This window comes from Salvelinus fontinalis, chromosome 15 (genome assembly GCF_029448725.1).
Source record: "Salvelinus fontinalis isolate EN_2023a chromosome 15, ASM2944872v1, whole genome shotgun sequence".
NCBI lineage: Eukaryota > Metazoa > Chordata > Actinopteri > Salmoniformes > Salmonidae > Salvelinus > Salvelinus fontinalis.
The window spans coordinates 8,315,517-8,339,813 of record NC_074679.1 but is presented as its reverse complement, the minus strand read 5'-3'; the positions used below and the strand labels follow the sequence as shown (position 1 = coordinate 8,339,813).

General features: G+C 40.3%; 1 protein-coding gene across 4 annotated transcripts in view; it reads left to right on the top strand.

Moving 5' to 3' along the window:
• Positions 1-4,459: 4,459 nt before the first annotated feature.
• The window catches only part of LOC129811369 (bromo adjacent homology domain-containing 1 protein-like), a 38,642-nt gene continuing 18,804 nt past the window's right edge, over positions 4,460-24,297 (top strand). For 2 of the 4 annotated variants that reach the window (XM_055862615.1, XM_055862613.1), the window contains exons 1-2: positions 4,462-4,591; positions 20,827-22,376. In XM_055862615.1, coding sequence (XP_055718590.1) covers positions 20,834-22,376 — 1,543 coding nt within the window. In that variant the 5' untranslated portion in view covers positions 4,462-4,591; positions 20,827-20,833. Of the gene's footprint in view, positions 4,592-17,510; positions 17,973-20,826; positions 22,377-24,297 lie in introns of those variants that run through there. The other 2 variants (XM_055862616.1, XM_055862614.1) reach the window with 2 other exon arrangements.

Sequence of the window (24,297 nt, the reverse complement as noted above, 5' to 3'; positions counted from 1 at the left end):
GTGGCACATTGTATGGCCATTAAAGTCTCTGTCTGACCACATACCATAGAATAACTATTGTGATGCATAATTGCCATGGTTTACTATTAATTGCCATGGTAATTTAGAGTGTTCAGTCAAAGAGCATTATGGGTCATGTAGTTAATCCAAAAGTATAGTTTTAAACATGGGTTTTTAGTAAGGTTTATTTGATCTGATCCTGTAGGCTATATGTAACGGATGTGAAATGGCTAGCTAGTTAGCGATGGTGCACGCTAATAGCCTTTCAATCAGTTACGTCACTCGCTTTGAGACCTTGAAGTAGTTGTTCCCCTTGCTCTGCAAGGGCCGCGGCCTTTGTGGAGCGATGGGTAACGATGCTTCGTGGGTGACTGTTGTTGATATGTGCAGAGGGTCCCTGGTTCGCGCGAGGGGACGGACTAAAGTTAAACTGTTACATATACATTTGCAGCTAAAAGCTGAATTACAGTATACTGACAATAATACAAAATTAGATGGGTAGGAAAATAAAGGATGATGGCCTTCAACAAATCTTTCATTTTAACAAATCTTTCATTGAGTTATTTATTTACAATAGATAGACTTTACTAGATAACTTAATCCTTAATCATCATCTAACAACATAACTCTGGCCCTTGAAAAACGTCAAAGTTACATAGGCATAATTTAACAGCAAAAACTGGCCTATGCATCACAATGTAGCTTCACTATAAATTGACACCATGTGTAATCAGAAATAGAATTTCTCTTCAATTCTAATTCTAAATGTGTCAGGTCTCATACTCCACTGACAATCCACATTTATTTGCAGTGTAGCGCTTTGTCTGTACAGAAATGAAATTCTCAAAAATGGGATTATTCTGTTCAAATGTTTGATCTCTGAATATGCTGCTAATATTCTCAACTTTGGAGCATTTAAAAAAAAATCTCTGTCCAATTGATCATGGCACTTGTTACTTTCTCTTCGAAATTCAATGATTCAATAGGCTGTGCCTCTTTAAAGCCCCAAATAAAGAAAATAGGTCTAAAATTGTAGGACGCAAATCTACCACCAGTTCGTGTCCTACGGTAATATATACTGAAACATTTTTTAACGCAACGTGCAACAAAATGTCAAATTCTCTAAAATGATGTTGGAGGCAGCTTATGGTAGAGAAATTAACATTAAATTCTCTGGCAACAGCTCTGGTGGACATTCCTGTAGTCAGCATGCCTATTGCACACTCCCTCAACTTGAGACATCTGTGGCGTTGTGTTGTGTGACGAAACTGCACATTTTAGTGGCCTTTTATTGTCCCCTGCACAAGGTGCACCTGTGCAATGATTATGCTATTTAATCATCTTCTTGATATGCCACACCTGACAGGTGGATAGATTATCTTCGCAAAGGAGAAATGTTCACTAACAGGAATGCAAACAAATTTGTGCACATCATTTGAGAGAAAAAAGCTTTTTGTGCGTATGGAAAAATTCTAGGATCTTTTATTTCAGCTCAAGAAACACGGGACCAACAATTTACATGTTGAGCTTATATTTTAGTTCTGTCTAGATGGTCCATTTTGCAAACGAAATGAACCTTCTAGTTGATGCAATCTTCCAGCTATTGTTTAACTCTCTAACCTCTAATTGTCTAGGCTTATTTTTTATTGATGTAGTTCTGTCCTTGAGCTTTTCTTGTCTATTAATGTTCTATATTATGTCATGGTTCATGTTTTGTGTTGACCCCAGGAAGAGTAGCTGCTGCTTTTGCAACAGCTAATGGGGATCCTAATTGTAGTATCCTTAAAGGCTTCTTAGAGTTACGACTCATGAGACTTAAGTACGGTTTAGTATTTAATGGTAACTTAGATTTACATTCTCTTATGCACCTGGCTTAAACTCCCTGAAGCTTTCTTAATCACAGTTAAATAGGCAGACATAGGAAATAGCTACGGATAGCGGGAAGCAAACCCCCGTCTTGAGTCAATACTGCCATCTATTGGTAAACATAAATATACCAGGTTACTACACTAATAAAATACCAAATATCCCAAACTCGGTCCTGGGGCCCCACCCTGGATACACGTTTTGGTTTTTGCCCTAGCAATAAACAGCTGATTTAAAATAATCAAAGCTTGATGAGTTGGCTATTTTAATCAGACACCTGAAACCCCACCTCTTCAAGGAATACCTAGGATAAAGCAATCCTTCTGCCCCCCCCCCCCCCCCCCCTTAAAAGATCTGATGCACTATTGTAAAGTGGCTGTTCCACCGGATGCCATAAGGTGAATGCACCAATTTGTAAGTCGCTCTGGATAAGAGCGTCTGCTAAATGACTTAAATGTAATGTTAAATGTAATCAGCTGTGTAGTGCTATGGCAAAAAAACAAAATGTGCAGGACCGAGTTTGGGAGACCTTTGGTCTAAGCTACCTACTTCCCTCTGAGCAAGAACACAATGAACTAACAATATAGCCTATTTTATGACATGGGTGTAAAAATGAAGTCTGAATTTGGTGTACTTTTGCCCCCATGTGGTGATTTGTAGCTTTTCATTCAGTTACTTTAGTTGTGTATGCAATGTAATAAGGGCTTTTTCCATGGCAGGGCTTTTGCCATGTCAGCAGCTATCCTAAAAATTATAACAATTCAGTTCATGATTTGGGGGTTGGGGGGGCAATAACTCAATGAAACATTATTTTGTTAAACACTTATTTTATGTACTTTATAAATACAATAAAGGCAGAGGATAGAAAAAATATATAAATTGTGTTTGTGGCAAGGAGAAACAGCAATTACTAGTTACCTTCTACATATTGTTGCCTCTCCCTCCATGCTATCTCCCTCTTACACTTCGGAGCCTTTGAGCCTTTGTCTTCTCCTCTCATATTACAAAAGCCTTTGATCAGCTCCTTCTCCCAAGTGCATCTCTCAGCAGTCTGCAACAGAGAAAGTACACTGGCTACCATTACTCGAGTTCCACTTGCAAGTGCTCAAATCATGGATTGTCAGCTTGTTTCCACTACTCCTGCAACTCCTATTTCCGACCTCTCTGCTCTCATGAAATGACTCAGCCCTGCCTGATCCAGATGGCTGAAGGCGGTTTGGATCTCAACAGTCTCAAAATGAATCATCATGCTATTTGCCCTATCAACCGTTAATGAACAGTCCAATTCCCCCAGATAGGCCAGATAGCAACCGTTTCTTTTTACTGTAATGTTTTGAAAGACTTCCAAGACAATTCAACCAAGCCACTTACCCTACTTACCCTACTTTGACCCATCTCATGGCAAAGGGTCTGAATACTTATGTAAATAAGATATTTGTTTTTTATTTTTTATTTGCAGGTATTTCTAAAAACCTGTTTTTGCTTTGTCATTATGGGGTATTGTGTGTAGATTGATTGAGTTTTTTTACTTATATAAATGTCATTAAGTATAATACATTTAGTATCCATATAAACATGTACATTTTCCATGCATCCACATTTTTGTCAATCACAGCCTCAAATAGGTGTGATGAGAGTGACAAGTCGTTTTTGCAGATCCGTTTTAGGTAACCTCTTTTATCATCTATCGCAACATCATACATTTCTGAAATCCTCAAGATGTTTCCTAATCACACAACAAGGACACATGTTTATAGTATTCACAAGAGGCCATTTGTGTACACTGAGACACAGCCATATTTTCAGTTCGCATTTTGATAAACTTGGACAGCAGGTTAGATAAACTGGGATGGTCTTAATAGTACCCCAATGATAATTCAATTTTGTGTGATTAGGAAACATATTGAGGATTTGAGAAATGTATCCCGTGTTATACTGCATAGATGTCAAAAGAGGTTACAGAAGACGGGAAATGCAAAAATTCTCCCACTTTTTCTGAATTCTCCCTACTATAGTTCTGCTTTGTGCAAGATAGCAGTACTACAAGAACCAGAGCCCTGTCTAATCTAATTACAAGGTCCCTAATGTAAACTGTATCTCTTTCCTACATTGGTAAAGACTATAGACTGTCCCACTTTAGATACTCCTTGCTGTCCTACTTTAACTAACTATGGCTGGTAATGCGGGATTACAAAATTGAAACATAATATTGGCAACTTTTTTTATTTTGATGCACCAGTACATAGTATGCATATTTACATCACAATTTTTCCCAGTGCAATATTTCTGACCTTTTTATAAACTTAACATCAAACCAGAAAAAAACCTATGTTACTGATCTCACCATGTGCTACGCAGGGTGAGCGATCTGTTAGAAGCTTGCTATGACCCCCTTTATGTCGCAACAGTTAAATGATGTGATTTTGATCATATGGTTCCTCTACAAGGGTTTAGTAACAACAGTTGTGATTTTCAATTGTCAAACCAAGAAATAAACACGTCAGGATTAAACTGTCCCAGTTCATGATGTCCCAGTTTTTCTTGAATTCACCATACTGTATGTCCATGGCCCTTTAAGAAACTCCATGTTTTCGCAACATGTGATACGTCAACATAAAAAAAAAGAGATGATGACGATGTTATGTAAAAAATAATTAGAAATAACAAAAAAAGGAAAAGAAAAACTCCGAAGTGAGTCGAGGTCCATGTAGCCTACCGTCCGCAGGTAATTGCTCTCCTTTCATATTTTCTTTCTCCTGCGATGGTTATGGCAGTAACTAGTGTAATTGAGGTCGATATCCGTAGCCGCCTCGCAGTTTGAGGGTCTGTAATTGGAGGAAACTACATCCCTTTGCAACTGTACGGTAACGTGTTTCATATCTACATGCGGAGTCTCATACACCTGACATGTCTTAATAAATATCGCACTTTTTGGGGGGATTTTCCTGCAATCGTTTGTATCAGCTGTTTTTGACGCTTCATGCGCAGTGTTCGGGCAGAGTTATTGCGACTCGAGTTTGAGTGGCTGGCGAGAACAGAAAGTCCAGTGACATCAAGCCCTTAGGGGTAGGCTTGAGGATGGACACAAGGAGTTGAAGTCGGAAGTTTACATACACCTTAGCCAAATACATTTAAACTCCGTTCTTCACAATTCCTGACATTTAATCCTAGTAAAATGTCCCTGTTTTAGCTCAGTTAGGATCACCACTTTATTTTAAGGATGTGAAATGTCAGAATAATAGTAGAGAGAATTATTTATTTCAGCTTTTATTTCTATCATCACATTCCCAGTGGGTCAGAAGTTTACATACACTCAATTAGTATTTGGTAGCATTGCCTTTAATTTGTTTAACTTGTGTCAAACGTTTTGGGTAGCCTTCCACAAGCTCCCCACAATAAATTGGGTGAATTTTGGCCCAATCCTCTTGACAGCTGGTGTAACTCAGTCAGGTTTGTCGGATCCTTGCTCACACACGCTTTTTCAGTTCTGCCGACAAATTTTCTATAGGAATGAGGTCAAGGCTTTGTGATGGTCACTCCAATACCTTGACTTTGTTGTCCTTAAGCCATTTTTCCACAACTTTGGAAGTATGCTTGGGGTCATTGTCCATTTCGAAGACCCATTTGCGACCAAGCTTTAACTTCCTGACTGATGTTGCTTCAATATTTCCACATAATTTTCCTGCTTCATGATGCCATCTATTTTGTGAAGTGCACAAGTCCCTCCTGCAGCAAAGCACCCTGACAACATGATGCTGCCACTCCCGTGCTTCACGGTTGGGATAGTGTTCTTCGGCTTGCAAGCATCCCCCTTTTTCCTCCAAACATAATGATGGTCATTAAGGCCTAACATGGTACCTACAGGCGTTTGGAAATTGCTCCCAAGGATGAACCAGACTTGTGGAGGTCTACAATTGTTTTTCTGAGGTCTTGGCTGATTTGTTTTTGGCTGTGACACGAGTTCAAAGCAGCTCAGTGTAAGCATATACAGTTGAAGTCGGAAGTTTACATACACTTAGGTTGGTGTCATTAAAACTCGTTTTTCAACCACTCCACAAATCTCTTGTTAACAAACTATAGTTTTGGCAAGTCAGTTAGGACATCTACTGTTTGCATGACACATAACTTTTCCAGCAATCGAAAATTATGTCATGGCTTTAGAAGCTTCTGATAGGCTAATTGACATAATTTGAGTCAATTGGAGGTGTACCTGTGGATGTATTTCAAGGCCTACCTTCAAACTCAGTGCCACTTTGCTTGACATCATGGGAAAATCAAATGAAATCAGCCTAGACCTCAGGGAAAAAAAATGTAGGACTCCACGAGTCTGGTTCATCCTTGGGAGCAATTTCCAAACGCCTGTAGGGACCACATTCATCTGTACAAACAATAGTACGCAAATATAAAGACTGGGAATTATTACCTAATAATTATTACCTATTATTACTGACCTAAGACTGGGAATTATTACTAGGATTAAATGTCAGGAATTGTGAATAACCGAGTTTAAATGTATTTGGTTAAGGTCTATGTAAACTTCCCACTTCAACTGTAAATGTCATATTTCAGTTGTTTTCTTTTGGATAAATTAGCAAAAATTTCAGAACCTGTTTTTACTTTGTCATTACGGGGTATTGTGTGTGTGTGTGTGTGTGTGTGTGTGTACATTGATGAGAAAAAAAAGTAATTTAATTAATTTTAGAATAAGGCTGTAATTTATCAAAATGTGGAAAAGGTTAAGGGGTCTGAATACCTTCCGAATGCACTGTATTACAAAACATTTTTGCTGTAACAATCAGTTCTGTAACAATCAGTCCCTTTTTGCATCAATTTTTTTACTTTTAAATGTGTGATATAAACTCATTGATTCTTGAAGAATATAACTTGTAAATGCCTTGAACTTAAAGGCCCAGTGCAGTTCAAAAATGTAATTTCCTGTGTTTTATATGTTTGTACACTATGTGTTTTATGTTTGTACACTATGAGGTTGGAATAATGCTGTGAAATTATGAAAATTATGGTAATGCCCTTTTAGTGTAAAAGTTGTTAGGAAAGAACGCTCAAAATTTCAGGCTGTTTTGTTGGGATGGAGTTTTAGCCAGGTGGTAAATTTAGTTAATGGATCAATGAGAAAGAGTTCCAATCCTCTCTGCTAGTAACCGCTAGTTTTCAGTTTTCCCCTTCCCACTCCGACCACTCACAGACAGTCCTAGCTACATTTTTGTTCATTTTTTACCATTTTAATTGAAAACAGTCACAGGTACTTCATTGTTACCCAGAAAAGATTTGATATTGAGATAAAATCAGCTGCATTGGACCTTTTTTAAATAAACTAAGACCATCAGAACCCAAAATATAAGCATGTTTTACTCAATTGTTTTGTATACAATGTAATTGTAAACAAACACTCTATAGCCTTAACATGGTTAAAGCTATAATTCTGATCTCATGGATGGTCTGTCCTTGCATGCATAGCCCCGTCTATGAATTGGCGAGTGGTTACATTTCTCCAGCCACATCCATAAGAAGTTTAACCAAAACGGTGACGGGGTGACCGCTTTATTGTTTGATTGCCCCTTTTAATGGAATGTAGCGAATGGGTTATGTGAAGGCTGTGACAAGATGTCACTTTGCAGTAGCCTCCAGAAATGTCAGAGCCTATTTGTAATGCACCATGAATGGAAGCATAAAGCCATACAGGAAGTCTTCTTCCACAAAGTGCCCTGCTGGTTACTTACACTGCCTGCTTTGTCACTCTCTTTATTCTGAATGAATAATCCTCTTTTAAATATGCAATTCATGAAAAAGCAGAAGAATCTGTGCACTTGGATAGTAATAAGAGTTCATGTGGCAAAAGTGCTCTTTGGTCTTTGGACATCAGATGCAATATTGTGCAGTTGTACACTGAGCAACAAGAATATCTGAGATGGTTTTGTTTTGATTACTGAGCAGATGGAAGCCATAAGACTCTGACCTTACCCTATGTGATTGTTTCGTGGACGATCGTTGGCCCCTAACTTAATAGCCGAGGTAGCAGAGCCTGCGTTTACACAGGCAGCCCAGTTCTGATCTTTATGAAGCAAAGCCAGGTCAGACAGGAAACCTCAGTGTTTGCATCAGCTGATGTTGCACCAATTAGATTCATCACCCTACCTTAACATGGAGGTCTATTTAGTTATATTCATCACCCTACCTTAACATGGAGGTCTATTTAGTTATATTCATCACCCTACCTTAACATGGCGGTCTATTTAGTTATATTCATCACCCTACCTTAACATGGCGGTCTATTTAGTTATATTCATCACCCTACCTTAACATGGCGGTCTATTTAGTTATATTCATCACCCTACCTTAACATGGAGGTCTTTTTAGTTATATTCATCACCCTACCTTAACATGGCGGTCTATTTAGTTATATTCATCACCCTACCTTAACATGGCGGTCTATTTAGTTATATTCATCACCCTACCTTAACATGGAGGTCTATTTAGTTATATTCATCACCCTACCTTAACATGGAGGTCTATTTAGTTATATTCATCACCCTACCTTAACATGGAGGTCTATTTAGTTAGATTCACCACCCTACCTTAACATGGAGGTCTATTTATTTGACCAGTTTCTGCACATCCTCTGATGGCCACAAGGCGCTGGTGGTTCTTGGTGACATGCTGTTGCTGTAACATGCGTTACTCGCCATCGCCATGCGTGTCTGTTTTTCTGTTTCCCCACCCCAGCCTCCACCTGTTTGGGCTATACTTTTGTAATGGTTGACCTTTGCTATGGCAGTGAGCTACTCTGAAACTGCAGAGCCTAATGCCAATACCTAATGTATTGTCATTTACTTTCTAACAAGTGGTTAAACAAATACGTGGCGTTTTCTGTCTGAATTCCACTAAATGGTCTTTTTGAGCAATCAGCTCAGCTCTTTTGCCAATAATTGACCAAAATATCAGAATTGGGCTGCCTGTGTAACACAGCCATAGCTGGATGGGTCACATGATGGGTCACATGGATGCTCAGCATCGGGGTCTGTTCTAAAGGGTGCAGCATTACAGAACGTCCAGAGAGAAATGTATTCAAATCAAATCAAATCTTGTGTAGAACCGATATGACTGACTGGCAATGATATGACTGACTGGCAATGATAGGACTGACTGGCAATGATAGGACTGACTGGCAATGATAGGACTGACTGGCAATGATATGACTGACTGGCAATGATATGACTGACTGGCAATGATATGACTGACTGGCAATGAAATGACTGACTGGCAATGAAATGACTGACTGGCAATGAAATGACTGACTGGCAATGATATGACTGACTGGCAATGATAGGACTGACTGGCAATGATAGGACTGACTGGCAATGATAGGACTGACTGGCAATGATAGGACTGACTGGCAATGATAGGACTGACTGGCAATGATATGACTGACTGGCAATGATATGACTGACTGGCAATGAAATGACTGACTGGCAATGAAATGACTGACTGGCAATGAAATGACTGACTGGCAATGAAATGACTGACTGGCAATGATATGACTGACTGGCAATGATATGACTGAGTAATCTATGAAGTTCTGAGCGTTTCACTGAGTACACTATTGTTCTCACTGGTAGTGGCACTAAAAAAAACTAGCAGACTAAAGCCATCGTTTATTTATTTTTTTGCTAATTTATTCTCATACCTTTTTCTTCGATCACGCTATCAGTTTAGGGGAATGTGTTTTTTTTGTGTTTTTTTATTCAATTTCAATCTTGAGATATTAGTATCTGAAATAGCTTGTCATGGCCTTTACTTGTCCTCTTAGCTCCAAGCCATACAGTAGTAAAAATAAAATAAAATAACAACTAAAATAATATTGGAACTCTGCAGTCTTCCCATTGTTTCCTATCGGGAAAATGTCTCGCAATGTGTATATTTAGATTTTTTTCAAGTCGTGTGTAACTGGTGTGAAATGGTTAGGTAGTTAGCGGGGTGCGCACTAATAGCGTTTCAATCGGTGACGTCACTCACTCTGAGACCTTGAAGTAGTTGTTCCCCTCACACTGCAAGGGCCACGGCTTTTGTGGAGCGATGGGTAACAATGCTTCGAGGGTGGCTGTTGTCGATGTGTGCAGAGGGTCCCTGGTTCAAGCCCAGGTAGGGGCGAGGAGAGGGACGGAAGCTATACTGTTACATGGGCACCATTTTAATCAGGAGAATCTCCTCTTTGTAATTATGTAAGTCTGGGCAGCGAGCTCGTTTGTCATCGATCGCTAGACCAGAAATAGTCGGAAGCTTTTATTTTTTCCCAAATTTTTCATTACGCGAACATAAGCACAGTTGACACCATCGAGTTGCAGATGTTTACTTTCTACACAAGTTGTTTTTTCCAGTTTCGCCCGATGAACAGATTGTAGTGGTAAAATAAAAAGGGAAACTTTTTTTATGGAATTCTAAGCATCACTCCAGTCAAAACAGACACAGCATCATTAAAATAATGGAGTTTGATATGACTGAAAAATGTCTCAGAGATTCATACCTGAACCACACCTTTATTAGCCAAGGAAGAGTACATGATCAGTGAATATATTCATTGTACAGGCTACAATGTGGGAATCTCATGCGTGGTAATAACTACAGTACATGTGTGTGTATATAGGATGGCACAATAAAGTTACTATATTCTACTCTATCCATGGGCTTCATTAATGCCATTCAGACTTGAAGTTGATACAATCACTATGATAGCTGAGGTTCATAGTTTGGTATGAATATTAGTTCAGAACCTAACGTTTTAGGGTCCATACACAGATCGGCTACATACTATTGCTAGCTACACATCCATAGGTATACAGTTATTTTTATCCTCCACTACACAGTAAGCAAGTAAATGGTTAGCTAGCTATGTTACTTCAGCTGCATTGCAAGGCAAGCTTACACAATTGTACATTCAATTTGCAGTAAATGCTTTAGCTAGCTAGATTCTTTACATCCACTGTTTCACAAGGCGACATCCTGGTTTTATGGTTTTCTCAGGAGTCCCTAAAACATTAAACAACACGAATTACAAATTCATTCTTCTAACACTAGCTAGCTGGCTAATGTTAGCTAGTCAGATAACTTGCTAAATAGCGATTTTTGTAAATTAACTATATGACAAAAATATGCACAAACGTTTCTCTACATAAACTAACATATTCCTCTCAATTGTACATTTTTGCTTGACACGTTATGACATTATTGCAACTTACAATTGGTTCCGCCGTAATGTTTTGTCAGCCATCTTTGTTGAAGCATGCCACAAGGCAAGGTGGCTCGCGTCAAAATTCGTCATTGGAACCACTTGATATGATTGGTCATATAAAAACCTTGGGACCCAAATGCATAATGACGATCCTGCAGGTTAAGAAGTCAGATGTGGAGGTCCTTGACTGACGTGGTTACACACACATCTGTTATTATCTTTGCATAGTCACTTTAATAACTCTACCTACATGTACATATTACCTCGACTAACCGGTGCCCCTGCACATTGACTCTGTATCAGCACCCCCTGTATATAGCCTCGCTAATGTTATTTTACTGCTGTTCTTTACTTATTTGTAACTTTTTATTACTTTTTTTAGGTATTTTCTTCACTGCGTTGTTGGTTAAGGGATTGGATTGTAAGTAAGCATTTCACAGTAATTTTGACACGTGACAATATTTTTTACATTTATTTTTAATTGCACGTTCCCTCAACTTGAGACATCTGTGGCATTGTGTTGTGTGACAAAACTGCACATTTTAGAGTGGCCTTTTTATTGTCCCCAGCACAAGGTGCACCTGTGTAATGATCATGCTGTTTAATGGGGTGGCAGGTAGCCTAGTGGTTAGAGCATTGGGCCAGTAACCTAAAGGTTGCAGGATCGAATCCCCGAGCTGATTAGGTAAAAGTCTGTTGTTCTGCCCTGAATTAGGTTGTCATTGTAAATAAGAATTTGTTCTTAACTGTCTTGCCTAGTTAAATAAAGGTTAAACATGAGCTTCTTGATATGCCACACTTGTCAGGTGGATGGATTATCTTGGCAAGGGAGAAATGTTCACTAACAGGGATGTAAACACATTTTTTGAGAAATAAGCTTTATGTGAGTATGGAACAAGTGGGTTCTTTTATTTCAGATCATGAATCATGGAACCAACACTATTATAAATACAAACTGTATGGTTATCTTTCTAGGTCAAGTCTGTTTCAAGGGCAGTCATTCAAAAATAATTTAAAGTGGAAGAGAAGCCCATTGATGGTTTATCTCTGCTGGTGTCACTTTCTAAAATAGACGACTCTCATGTGGTTAGAGTGTATGGATTGATTGTATTGTAGCAACCTTAACCCAACACGTAGTGACCTCGTCAAGAGGTTTGGATCTCTTGGCATAATGGCTGAGGTGTTGGGTTGACCGTCACTGGTTCGAGTCCCAATCGGGGGCCACACCCTGAATTCACTTCAGTGTCGATGATGGACAGAGTCTCATGGTGTCCCGTTGGAAAATGACCTTACTGCTGCCACCAAGTCATTAAAGAAATCTTATGTCCAGTTATACTTCTGCAGATCATCTAATCAAATAGATGACGTATAATTGTATCTAATTCTATGAGTGTCAAGATTATCATTGGTGATATCACAGAGTTTGTGCTTAGTGATAAAAAAAAATCTAACATGACAGCCCGGAGGTTATCTTTGTAATTAACTCCTCTCTGAAGATGAGATCCACCTTCAGTTACAAACAGCATTTACATTGCTGTGATACCAGAAAGCAAAAACTTTTTTTTATGTCCCCTACACATAATAAAAACTCCCAAGGGCATCGAAGTTGCTTCCACTAATGGTGCAAAATAGTAATGCCTGAATGAAGTTAGTACCAGCGTGGAATGTTTAATAAGTCACATGTAAAGCTGTCAGTTGTTAAACTTGCTCTAATGTTGAGGATAACTTGTTTCATACGGCCACGCTACAAACCTCAAACACATCAGCCACTACCTGGACTCAAGCCAAATGACACAGCTGTGAAATGTACTGGTCTGTTCCGAGGAAAACGGCCACTGAAACCAACCAACGTCAGCTGTGAAATGTACTGGTGTGTTCCGAGGAAAACGACCACTGAAACCAACCAACGTCAGCTGTGAAATGTACTGGTCTGTTCCGAGGAAAACGGCCACTGAAACCAACCAACGTCAGCTGTTGGTGGATCCACAGCTGCAATAGATTTGAAGGGCTCCCTGGCTTCTCTCTTATCACACTTGAGTATTTACATGGTGAGGGACAGTAACTCCTGTTTTAGGAGTCAGCCGCTGTCACCCCCCCGAGGGGTTTTGTATGTCTCTTATCTTCCACTGAAAAGCACAGAGCACATGGCATAAAGTGTCCTTCAAAGTGATAGATGAATGACATTGGGCACCTCCCCACTTCAGATCTTCGGAAAGACAGACCCTACTAGTCAGAGGTCCATTGTTCCTGATGGTTTTTGAGAGGCATGTCAACCTTTTTTACTGGCGTAGAAAAGCTGTCAACAAAGGGCCAGGTTGTAACTGAAAAATGTCCATGTGAGTTGATGAGATCTGAAATGCTGACCGCAAGTAGACTCCCAATCACTCTCTCTCTCACACTCTCTCTCACTCTTCCTCTCTCACACTCAATTCAATTCAATTCAATTCAAGGGGCTTTATTGGCATGGGAAACATGTGTTAACATTGCCAAAGCAAGTGAGGTAGATAATATACAAAAGTCAAATAAACACTCACTCACTCTCTCTCACACTCTCTCTCACTTTCCATCACTCACTCACTCTCTCTCACACTCACTCTTTCTCTCACTCACTCTCTCTCACACTCACTCTTTCTCTCACTCACTCTCTCTCTCTCCCTCCCTCACTCACTCACTCACCCTCTCACTCACCCACTCACTCACTCACTCACTCACACTCACTCACTCTCCCACACTCACTCTCCCACACTCACTCACTCAGTCACTCACTCTCTCTCTCACTCACTCACTCACTCTTACACACTCACTCACGCGCGCTCTCTCTCTCACTCTCTTTCTCTCACTCTCTTTCTCACACTCCCTCTCTCACACTCACTCTCTCTCACTCTCACACTCATGCACTCTCACACTCACTCACTCACTCACTCACTCACTCACTCACTCACTCACTCACTCTCACACACTCAATCTCTCTCTCACTCACTCACTCACTCACTCTCACACACACACACACACACACACACACACACACACACACACACACACACACACACACATACTGGTTAGTTTCAAGTCTCCACTCACACACACACACACACACACACACACACACACACACACTGGTTAGTTTCAATTCTCCAATCACACACACACACACACACACACACACACACACACACACATACACTGGTTAGTTTCAAGTCTCTTCTCACTCGCTCACTCTCTCAGCTCCATCTGTCACTGTCCCTGGCATCTTGCCCTGCTCTTTGAAGATGAGCTGAAGCTAACTAGACTTCCTGTGTCATCTCCCATCTGAACAGAGGTTGTGAACTGTCATCTACAAATCTGTGCACACGAACGTGTACAAATGAATGTTCACATTTGCTGCCTGTTGAGTTCATGGCAAGCATCAAACAGTTTGAAGTTTGTGTACGTCTTCTGTACATTCAAGCATTCAACACCTGACATGCTGTGTCAATATTAATGGTAAATAACTTTGGAAGTAGTAACTACACTACCGTACTTTATTAACTGATTTTGAAGCTTTTGTAAACTTCTCAAATTGGTGTCATGTCTCTCTCTCTCTCTATCCTGCTTTATAGTGATCATGAAAGTTGTTTCCAAGCAGTGATGGAAAAAGTACTACATTCTCATACTTGAGTAAAAGTAAAGATACCTTAATAGAAAATGACTCAAGTGAAAGTGAAAGTCACCCAGTAAAATACTACTTGAGTAAAAGTCAAAATGTATTTGGTTTTAAATATACTTAAGTATCAAAAGTAAAAGTATTAATAATTAAAAATTATTTCTATTAAGCAAACCAGACGGCACAATTTGTTTTATTTTTTTACTGGCTCAATATATTTTTTTTTACGGATAGCCAGGGGCACATTCCAACACTCAGACATCATGTACAAATGAAGCATGTGTGTTTAGTGAGTCCACCAGATCAGAGGCAGTAGGGATGACCAGGGATGTTCTCTTGATAAGTGTGTGAATTGGATAATATTCTGTTCTGCTAAGCATTCAAAATGTAACGAGTACTTTTGGGTGTCAGGGAAAATGTATGGAGTAAAAAGTACTACATTTTCTTTAGGAATGTAGTGAAGTAAAAGTAAAAGTAGTCAAAAATAGTAAAGTACAGATACCCCAAAAAACGACTTAAGTTGTACATCATTAAAGTAGTTTTACTTAAGTACTTTACACCACTGTTTCAAAGGGATGATAAATTACATTTTTTTTAAATCTCATGGCACCTGGTTTGCATTCATTAAGGCACGCAATGGAAAAGGTTTTTCAACAGAAAATAAAAATGAAAGTTTCTTATTGGAAAGATCCATGTTGATTTGTAGTCCCTCGCGGTTTCAGTCCATTTTCTTCCGCTTGGAGCTTAAAGAGCAACTGAATGTACCTATTCTGCATGTGTTTCTCTGTTGCTCACTAAGGAAAAATTAATTTCAGTCTTGGGGATGCGGTTTGATGTGGCAGTTACTGATGTTTGTCCCCCATTAGACACCATAGTAACAAAGCCAGTATCACTTCCTCAAAATAGTCAGAATGAATCGAAGTTAACTCAAGAAATCTGTAAATCATTCAGACATTTTTGCCAAGGAGATTTTCAGTGGTGTAAAGTACTTAAGTTAAAATACTTTAAAATACTACTTACAGTAAATTGTTTTTTGGGGGTAAATGTACTTTACTTTACTATTCATATTTTTTTTTACATCTTTTATTGTCCGCAACATTCCAAAAGGAAATAATGTACTTTTTACTCCATAAATTTCCCCTGGCAACCAAAAGTACTCATTACATTTCGAATGCTTAGCAGGACAGGAAAATGGTCAAATTCACACACTTTTAAAGAGACCATCCCTACTGCCTCTGATCTGGTGGACTCACTAAACACAAATGCTTCATTTGTAAATTATGTCTGAGTGTTGGAGTGTGCCCCTGGCTATCTGTAAAATAAAAATACATTCTGTCATCTGGTTTGCTTAATATAAGGAATGTGAAATTATTTAGACTTTTACCTTTGATAATTAAGTATATTTCAAATCAAATTCTTTTCGACTCTTTTAACCCTCAAGTAAGTCCTGACGAACTCGCTGAATTTATGAATAAATGTATCCTATTTACACTTTGTAGTCAATTTTGACACAAAAATAAATGTTTCTGACTCAAATCGATGACACATAGGCCACTTAGTATCAGTTGTTTATTTCCTTCATTCGCGCTTTAATGAACAGGTGTGACTCATTTGAAGATATGAGGAAGATGTTTTTTGTTCATATTCAGAATAGGGGAATTGGTGCATGATATTGTCCCATTAAAACTGGAGTCAGAATTAATCTATACTGTAATTTAAAAACCATTGCACAAAGACATTGTTAAAGTTGGTTCCAGTCAGAAAGGAAAGGCTTAGGGGTTAAATGTCATGCTAAGTGAGGAGGAAGTGCTCAGAATGCTGATTCGGTGTAGGGGGTCAAGCTCTCTGCTGTCTGTATTTAGCCGTTTTCATACTCCATTAAATCAGACATGAGGCCTTTTACAGCTGTTTATCATACACTACAAACTTAATATTGATGAGACCAATTATGATTTACCCCAATTAAGTGTGATTTTTGACATGATGCCAACATTATACTAAAATTACCATAAAGTTGTCTCAGCCTAAAATTATTAGCTCAACATTATACCATTTACTTGAAGTGTGAAAATATATCAGAGTTGCGTGGCTACCCAAACACCTAACTCCGGGACGTCAGTTTCTTTTCCACAATAAATCGGGATCTGAGTACCTCCCCGACTATTTCTAGAATGCAAACGCATTCTAACCATTCTGATTGATCCCAGAAACCGATGGGTTGGCCTAGATCCAGATTAAGTCATCATTGTCTTTGATACTCTGATTGGTTAGAGATGATCCAATCGCTGATTTACTTTGTATTGTACAACACCCCCCTCATTTTGACTTCACCACAAACGACTTCACCACAAACGACTTCAATGATGGCAGTCTCAGACTGAAGCATGCAGCGACGATGGAGCAGTGAAATGATTCACTTCTGAGTCCTCAGGCAAATATCAGAGAGCCTTTATGTTTACTATGGTTGAGAAGAAAGCTATAATAACCTAGTAGATGTCCAAAATGTTATTCAAAGCAATAGGTCCAAAAGAGGCATGGATTTCATATAGGTTTAATTAGGCCTATACTTTCATTGCAGGATATTGATTTGAAATGTATTTCACCGTTTTATTGTTTTGTTAGGTGGACATTGGATAGCCTGAACTGAATTTGTTCCATCCCATGGAGGAAATAGACTTTGATTGGACAACCTAGATTTCAAAGACGCGCAATACCGTCGTTGTCATTGGTTTACATTTAGTTTGGATATTTTCCGATTGGGGTTGATTCAAGGAAGACTTTGTAACAAAGTTTCCGCTTGATATTGATTTGTTTCATAGTCCAGGGCGCCGCAGTGTCGTGAAGCAGGTTTTTATTCATGCAGCAAGTTTTAATTGTCGGAGAAAACTTGATCGTTGAAGGTAGAAAAGAGCGATATTGCAATTACTGGCAGTTCATTTTGACCTCGGTAAACTTCGATAATAGGAATCTTTTGAGAAAAATCGTAGCTCTTGGAACGATATTTTACTCGATGTCCCAGCGCAACAGCAGTCTCTTAATGGAGCGCATGGATATTATCTCCAGCATGCTACTTCGGAAGTAGGTCACCGTTTTACCATGTCTCTATTGGGCGCTCGTTTTTTTTCTAAATTAAACGTCGACTCTGGTCATAATTTATAAAAAAAAAGGTGTAATCTGAATTAAGAGTGGACTCAAACCGACCTTCCATCTGGACCGAAGGTAAAATTGCATAGCGCATATACGTCATATTTAATGTAAATCCTAATTGAGTGCAAAATACGTAGTAATAACATGATTATAACCGCTTTATTAAGCTTAGTCAGTGACCATAGTTATTCCTCGTCTGCATCCACCTGAACCCCTACCTCTGATATTATACCACAGCCTGTCATCCTGTTAGAATATCCCATGTCGATGGCGGAACTCAATAATTCAGAACAGATTCTGACAATGCATTATCAATCTCAGAATTTGGGTTTCTGGGCAGACCATAATGACTGCCTTTAAAAAATGAAATATTCGATTAGTAATAATGAACACCCATATGAGTTATTTAGTTAATCATAATGTGTGTTGCCGATCTCGTGGTTTTTATAGCCTCGTGCTCATCATGGTGATAAATGAATCTGATAAACCCGGACGGTGATAATACGGAACGTGATGATATGGATTCCATTGATTTAACGCCCTATGGGAATTGCACTGTAGCGCAAGGTCGCTTCCCTCACCATATCCATGGTATTTTGCCTCTCTCTCTCTCTCTCAGTATTATTTGAGTTGAGGGCAGGTTTTGTGGGTTACACGATGATACCTTTAGATTATTAGGCTATTCCATATCCAGCAGTAGGCTATTTGTCACCATCCACTTGCAATGTGTTGGTCATTCATTGTGGCCAAACTGCAAATATTTCCCCAACACCAACTTTTGGTGTGATTGAAAGTAAAATAATTTTTAAAAGAAAGATACAATTTTATTTAGATGCTATAGGCCTAGCATAGAAATATATTTTTCTTAATCCAAGTTATTCAGAGTTTGACCCTTTCTCAATATAACGTGTCTGTAGAAAGCAATGTGCTTCAGTTACACGTGATCCATTGCATAGCCTTCTGTCGTATCCCAAGGAAGCAACTTGATTTGATATCCATAGACAGAAACGCAATGTGTGTCTCCTTCTGTTCTCTCGTTATCTGTAAATTAAATTAGTCTTTCTCGTGTATTACATTTCATGGTCCACAGGAAATAATGGCCGACCAAATTGTAGGATGTTTGGAAGTGCAAGGCTAAAAATGCTTTGCAGAATCAAGTCGATTTACCGTTATTGTGCTTGTCATTTAAAACGTATGTCTGCTATAGAATAGGAAAATACGTAAGAGAGAACAACCAATCCTGTATAGAGTTGGCTTGTTTTTAGAAGAACAATTACATTTTGATTTGCTTATGCTCTTAATACTTGTGGGGATTATTCTCTTAAACACATTTTAGTATTGATTTGTAAATTAAATGATCATAAACTTAAAAAAAAGCAATATTACCAAAACCACAGGCATCTGTTTTGAAGTTATTTTTTTCTTCTTCTTGTCTTATCTTATTCTAATCTTGACTATGTAGTGGGTTTGCAAAGGTTGCTATTTGTTTCTGAAAGATTGGAGGAAACCAGTGAAAGGATATTATGAAGATTAAAAGGACCAGACCTGTGTTCAGTTCAATTTCTGTCAAATACTGCGCTTGATTGAGCTTGTTTGGCACAATGAACTCAATGGATTAGTTCCAAAAGTGCAAGCCCCACTTATCTGGCACTCCAAAGCTCGTACTTGAGAGAACCCAGATCTGTAAGCCACTTGTGTTTGGTAGCAATCATGCATATGAGGCGGCAGGTAGCCTAGTGGTTAGAGTATTGGTCCAGTAACCAAAAGGTTGCTGGATCGAATCCCCGAGCTGACAAGGTAAAAATATGTCGTTCTGCCCCTGAACAAGGCAGTTAACCCACTGTTCCCTGGTAGGCTGTCATTGTAAATAAGAATTTGTTCTTAACCGACTTGCCTAGTTAAATAAAATTACTAAAAATGAGGCATAGAGACGGGAGTCTCCTGTACTTCTGTTCTAACTGATTTGTGGGAATAACAGAACTACATCAATAGGAAGGCAGACTGGGTTCCTGTAAGGTAGGGATGTTTATGTCTTGGATGTGTGAATAAAACCTCCTCCGTTCATGTCATAAGAATTTCCCACTGCCTCATGATATCAAACCAATGAATTGGGGGGGGTGACTAGTTAGTTTAGAGTTATGGGGGTTTTCCCTCATTGATTTCAGTGGGTAGTAGTCACACCAACATTTGAATGGTTGCAGATTGATGATAGGCCCATTTTATGATATGTTCATAGTATGATAGAAGAAGAAGTGCTGTAGGAGAAAGCAAGTCATCATAAGGCTTCAGAAGACTATGGGTCATTTCAGGTTTTAGGTTTTATTTCAGTGCAGCCAGTATTGTGAAAAAATACTTCAATCCGGGAGTCTTAGATATGAATGGCCACTGTGAAAAGTGGCGATTTGTGAATGACAATTCACTTTTAGACATTATGACTACAGTGTGATTGTATTTCCTGAGAGCTACATGTTTATTGCAATTTATTCTGTGAGGATGTAGATAAAGCAGTATCTGAAGCTTGTTTGATGAATCACTTGGATCTGCACAATAGGATAAGGGCAAGATTTTGCTTTCCTGGAAATATGTGTGTGTGTGTGTGTGTGTGTGTGTGTGGTAATTCCTCCATCGATATGATCGTATGTCAGTCAGCAGCGGTATCTTTCTGACCTTGTCGCTTTTTGAAATCCATATCCCCTCTGTGCTAACCATTTCTACTACAGATTTAATCTTTAAGCCAATTTTACCAGTTGCAAAATATGTGGTCAACCACATCAGTGTTTCAGCAGATAAAATATAGCTGTTTTTTATGGCTGTAATAAAAAGCTGTATTGAGCCTAACTTTGTTATTGGGTATTCATCCACTGTCATGTCGGTTTTTGCAAAAAAAATACTTCCCATGTATTGATTTCTTGGTCTCCTCCCCCAGGGTCTGTATGAAGGGATGTGATGACCCATGCAGATACCGCCCCAGTGACTCCTGGGAGCAGGTAGGTCTGCCACATGCGGAGGCCATGGTGGGGGGAGCCCGGCCAAAACTAAAAAGAGGGAGGCCTAAGGAGGTAAAGAGAGGCAGTGTGAAGGAGAGCAATGAACTGTGGGAAGAAGAGGAGGGCAGGAAGCTGGATCTATGCGAGGGGGACAGCCTCGACTGTCGAGTCCTTCTCACTCGTCTGGAGGCAAGCGGTGATGAGGACAAGGAGAGCTGCTTGGGAGCTCCAATAGAGACCAAAGAAGAAGGGAGCCATAGCCTGGTGCATGGAAGGACCAAGCCCTGCAAGTCTAGTCAAAAGACCTGCAAAGCCTATCGGCTAGCGCCGGAACCAAACAATCAATCAAAAGTGTTATGCACATTACCTGTCGTGGAACCTCGCAAACGGAGGCTGGCCTCTCTCAACGCGGAGGCTGTGAATAGTCTGCTCTTATACAGAGAACATCCGCAAGGGTCCAGACTCGCAAATAAGCTACATTCCAATGGGAATCTGGCAAAGGATGCAATCATTTTGGGCCATAACACCCCAAGTGGTGCTAAGGTGGCAAAATCAGACATTTGTGGAACTGGAAGTTCCAAAAAATACCAAAAGGCTATGAAGATGGAGGATGTGGGTCTGCTGAGTCTGTACGGTCCCACCCCTCGGCGTCAGGCCAGCCTCAATGCTGCTGCTTTGCTCAAGATCACCAGCACCTCCTTCAAAGCCAAACACCGGGTGGCCAAGACCAACGGCAACCAGCTGAGTGGAGTAGTGAGGATCAAGCTAAAGAAACGACATCGTCATGAAGTCCATCACAGGCAATCCCAGGCCCAGCCGCAGCTCGTTCAGAGATGCTGTAATCTTTGTAAAAGGGAATACTTCCACCCAGAACCCCAGTGGGAGGGGACCACAGGGGGTAATGGCTCCATCAGATCTGACTTCCAGTGTGGATCCTTGCTTGGCTACCCGATGAAGTCTGTGGTGGAGCCAGTCGAGACCCAGGTGACTCCTTCTTTCTGCTGCTGCTCCCAGGAAAGGTCGGGGGAGTACTGCCACCGACTGGCCCTGTTCCTTGGCCAAAAGAGCTTCGGTGACGACGAACTTGAGGAGCATTCGCTCTCCAAAGGCTACCTCCTCTCTCCCCATTCCCTTGCCCACCCACATGCCCTGACCATAGGCCCCCACCCTTACCCATGTTTCTCAGGCTATTATGTCCACTTTGCCCACCACGAGACCTCCTCTACCCTCATGACGTCCATGAGCTCCAACCCCATGCCCTACCCACCCTCTTCTGTGGCCTCCATCACGTTGTACCCTGGTGGGGTCCAGAGTCCCAAGCTGCTGTCCCCGACCGGCTCCCACCCCTCAGGAATCGCCCACCCGGTCTACTGCTATGGAGAACCCTGCAGAATCAGTCGCTACCCCTACAGAGCAGTAACAACTCTCGCCAGCAGGGGGTGCTGCTATAATGCAGGTTGCTCCAGCTGCAGCCATAACATCAAGATGGGTAAGAGAAGGCAGAAATGCCTATAGATATGTAGTAATAATGATGTGAATGGGTCATGATGATTGCAGAGTGTTTACCGCATATTTGAGATGGCTCAGTGACCTTTTTTAGTCAATCAGTCAAATCAGCAACAATCTGCAGAGAAAATTCTCATGTTTTTACTTTTTTAGAATACAGAGAATCAGAAATGTCACAGGTGAGGCAAGAATCTAAAGTGTGTTGTGTTCTAGAGTTAGGATTAGGTGTTCTAGGATTAGGTGTTCTAGGGTTAGGTGTTCTAGGATTAGGTCTTCTAGAGTTAGGATTAGGTGTTCTAGGGATTCATTCAGTGGGATCTAAAAGCCTGGTAGGGTTTAAATCCACAGTCCTGAGCTGAACTTTGTTTCTTTATCCCTGCCCGCCACTCTCCCTGCCCGCTACTCTCCCTGCCCGCCACTCTAGCCATTAGTTTGAGTAGGTCCAATGAGTACTCACCACAGATTGTGTAAGTAGAATGTACTGTATTTACTATTGAAGCTGTGGACTATTCGTCTGGAGATGCCAAGCTGTGCTCTCTGATCAACCAAACCCCATTTACTCCCAGTGGTCATATATACACTACCATTCAAAAGTTTGGGGTCACTTAGAAATGTCCTTGTTTTTGAAAATAACATCAAGTTGATCAGAAATACAGCGTAGACATTGTTAATATTGTAAATGACTACTGTAGCTGGAAACGACTGATTTGTTTCTTTTTATGGAATATCTACACAGGTGTAACGGATAGCTAGTTAGCGGGTACGCGCTAATAGCGTTTCAATCAGTTACGTCACTTGCTCCGAAACCTAGAAGTAGTGTTTCCCCTTGCTCTGCAAGGGCCGCGGCTTTTGTGGAGCGATGGGTAACGACGCTTCGTGGGTGACTGTTGTTGATGTGTGCAGAAGGTCCCTGGTTCGCGCGAGGGGACGGCATAAAGTTATACTGTTACACAGGCGTACAGAGGCCTATTATCAGCAACCATCACTCCTGTGTTCCAATGGCACGTTGTGTTAGCAAATCCAAGTTTATCATTTTAAAAGGCTAATTGATCATTAGAAAACCCTTTTGCAATTATATTAGCGGAGCTGAAAACTGTTGTTCTGATTAAAGAAGCAATAAAACTGGCCTTCTTTAGACTAGTTGAGAATCTGGAGCATCAGCATTTGCGGGTTCAATTACAGGCTCAAAATGGCCAATTAACTTTCTTCTGAAACTCGTCAGTCTATTCTTGTTCTGAGAAATGAAGGCTATTCCATGCGAGAAATTGCCAAGAAACTGAAGATCTCGTACAACGCTGTGTACTACTCCCTTCACAGAACAGCGCAAACTGGCTCTAACCAGAATAGATAGAGGAGTGGGAGGCCCCAGTGCATAACTGAGCAAGAGGACAAGTACATTAGTGTCTAGTTTGAGAAACAGAAGCCTCACAAGTCCTCAACTGGCAGCTTCATTAAACAGTACCTGCAAAACACCAGTCTCAACGTCAACAGTGAAGAGGCGACTCCAGGATGCTGGCCTCCTAGGCAGAGTTCCTCTGTCCAGTGTCTGTGTTCTTTTGCCCATCTTAAACTTTTATTTTTATTGGCCAGTCTGAGATATGGCTTTTCTTTGCAACTCTGCCTAGAAGGCCAGCATCCCGGAGTTGCCTCTTCACTGTTGGCGTTGAGACTGGTCTTTTGCGGGTACATGTGGAATCATTTCAGCCTGTCTTGTGTGTACAGTATCGAGCTCTGCTATAAAGATTAACAAACCATATATATATAAATACACACACACACACACACACACACACACACACACACACACACACACACAAGACAGACTGAAATGATTCCACATGTCATTTCAGCCAGGAGTCCCATAGCCCCTTTACAGTACTTGAGTCACTGCCTCTGGAGCAGTG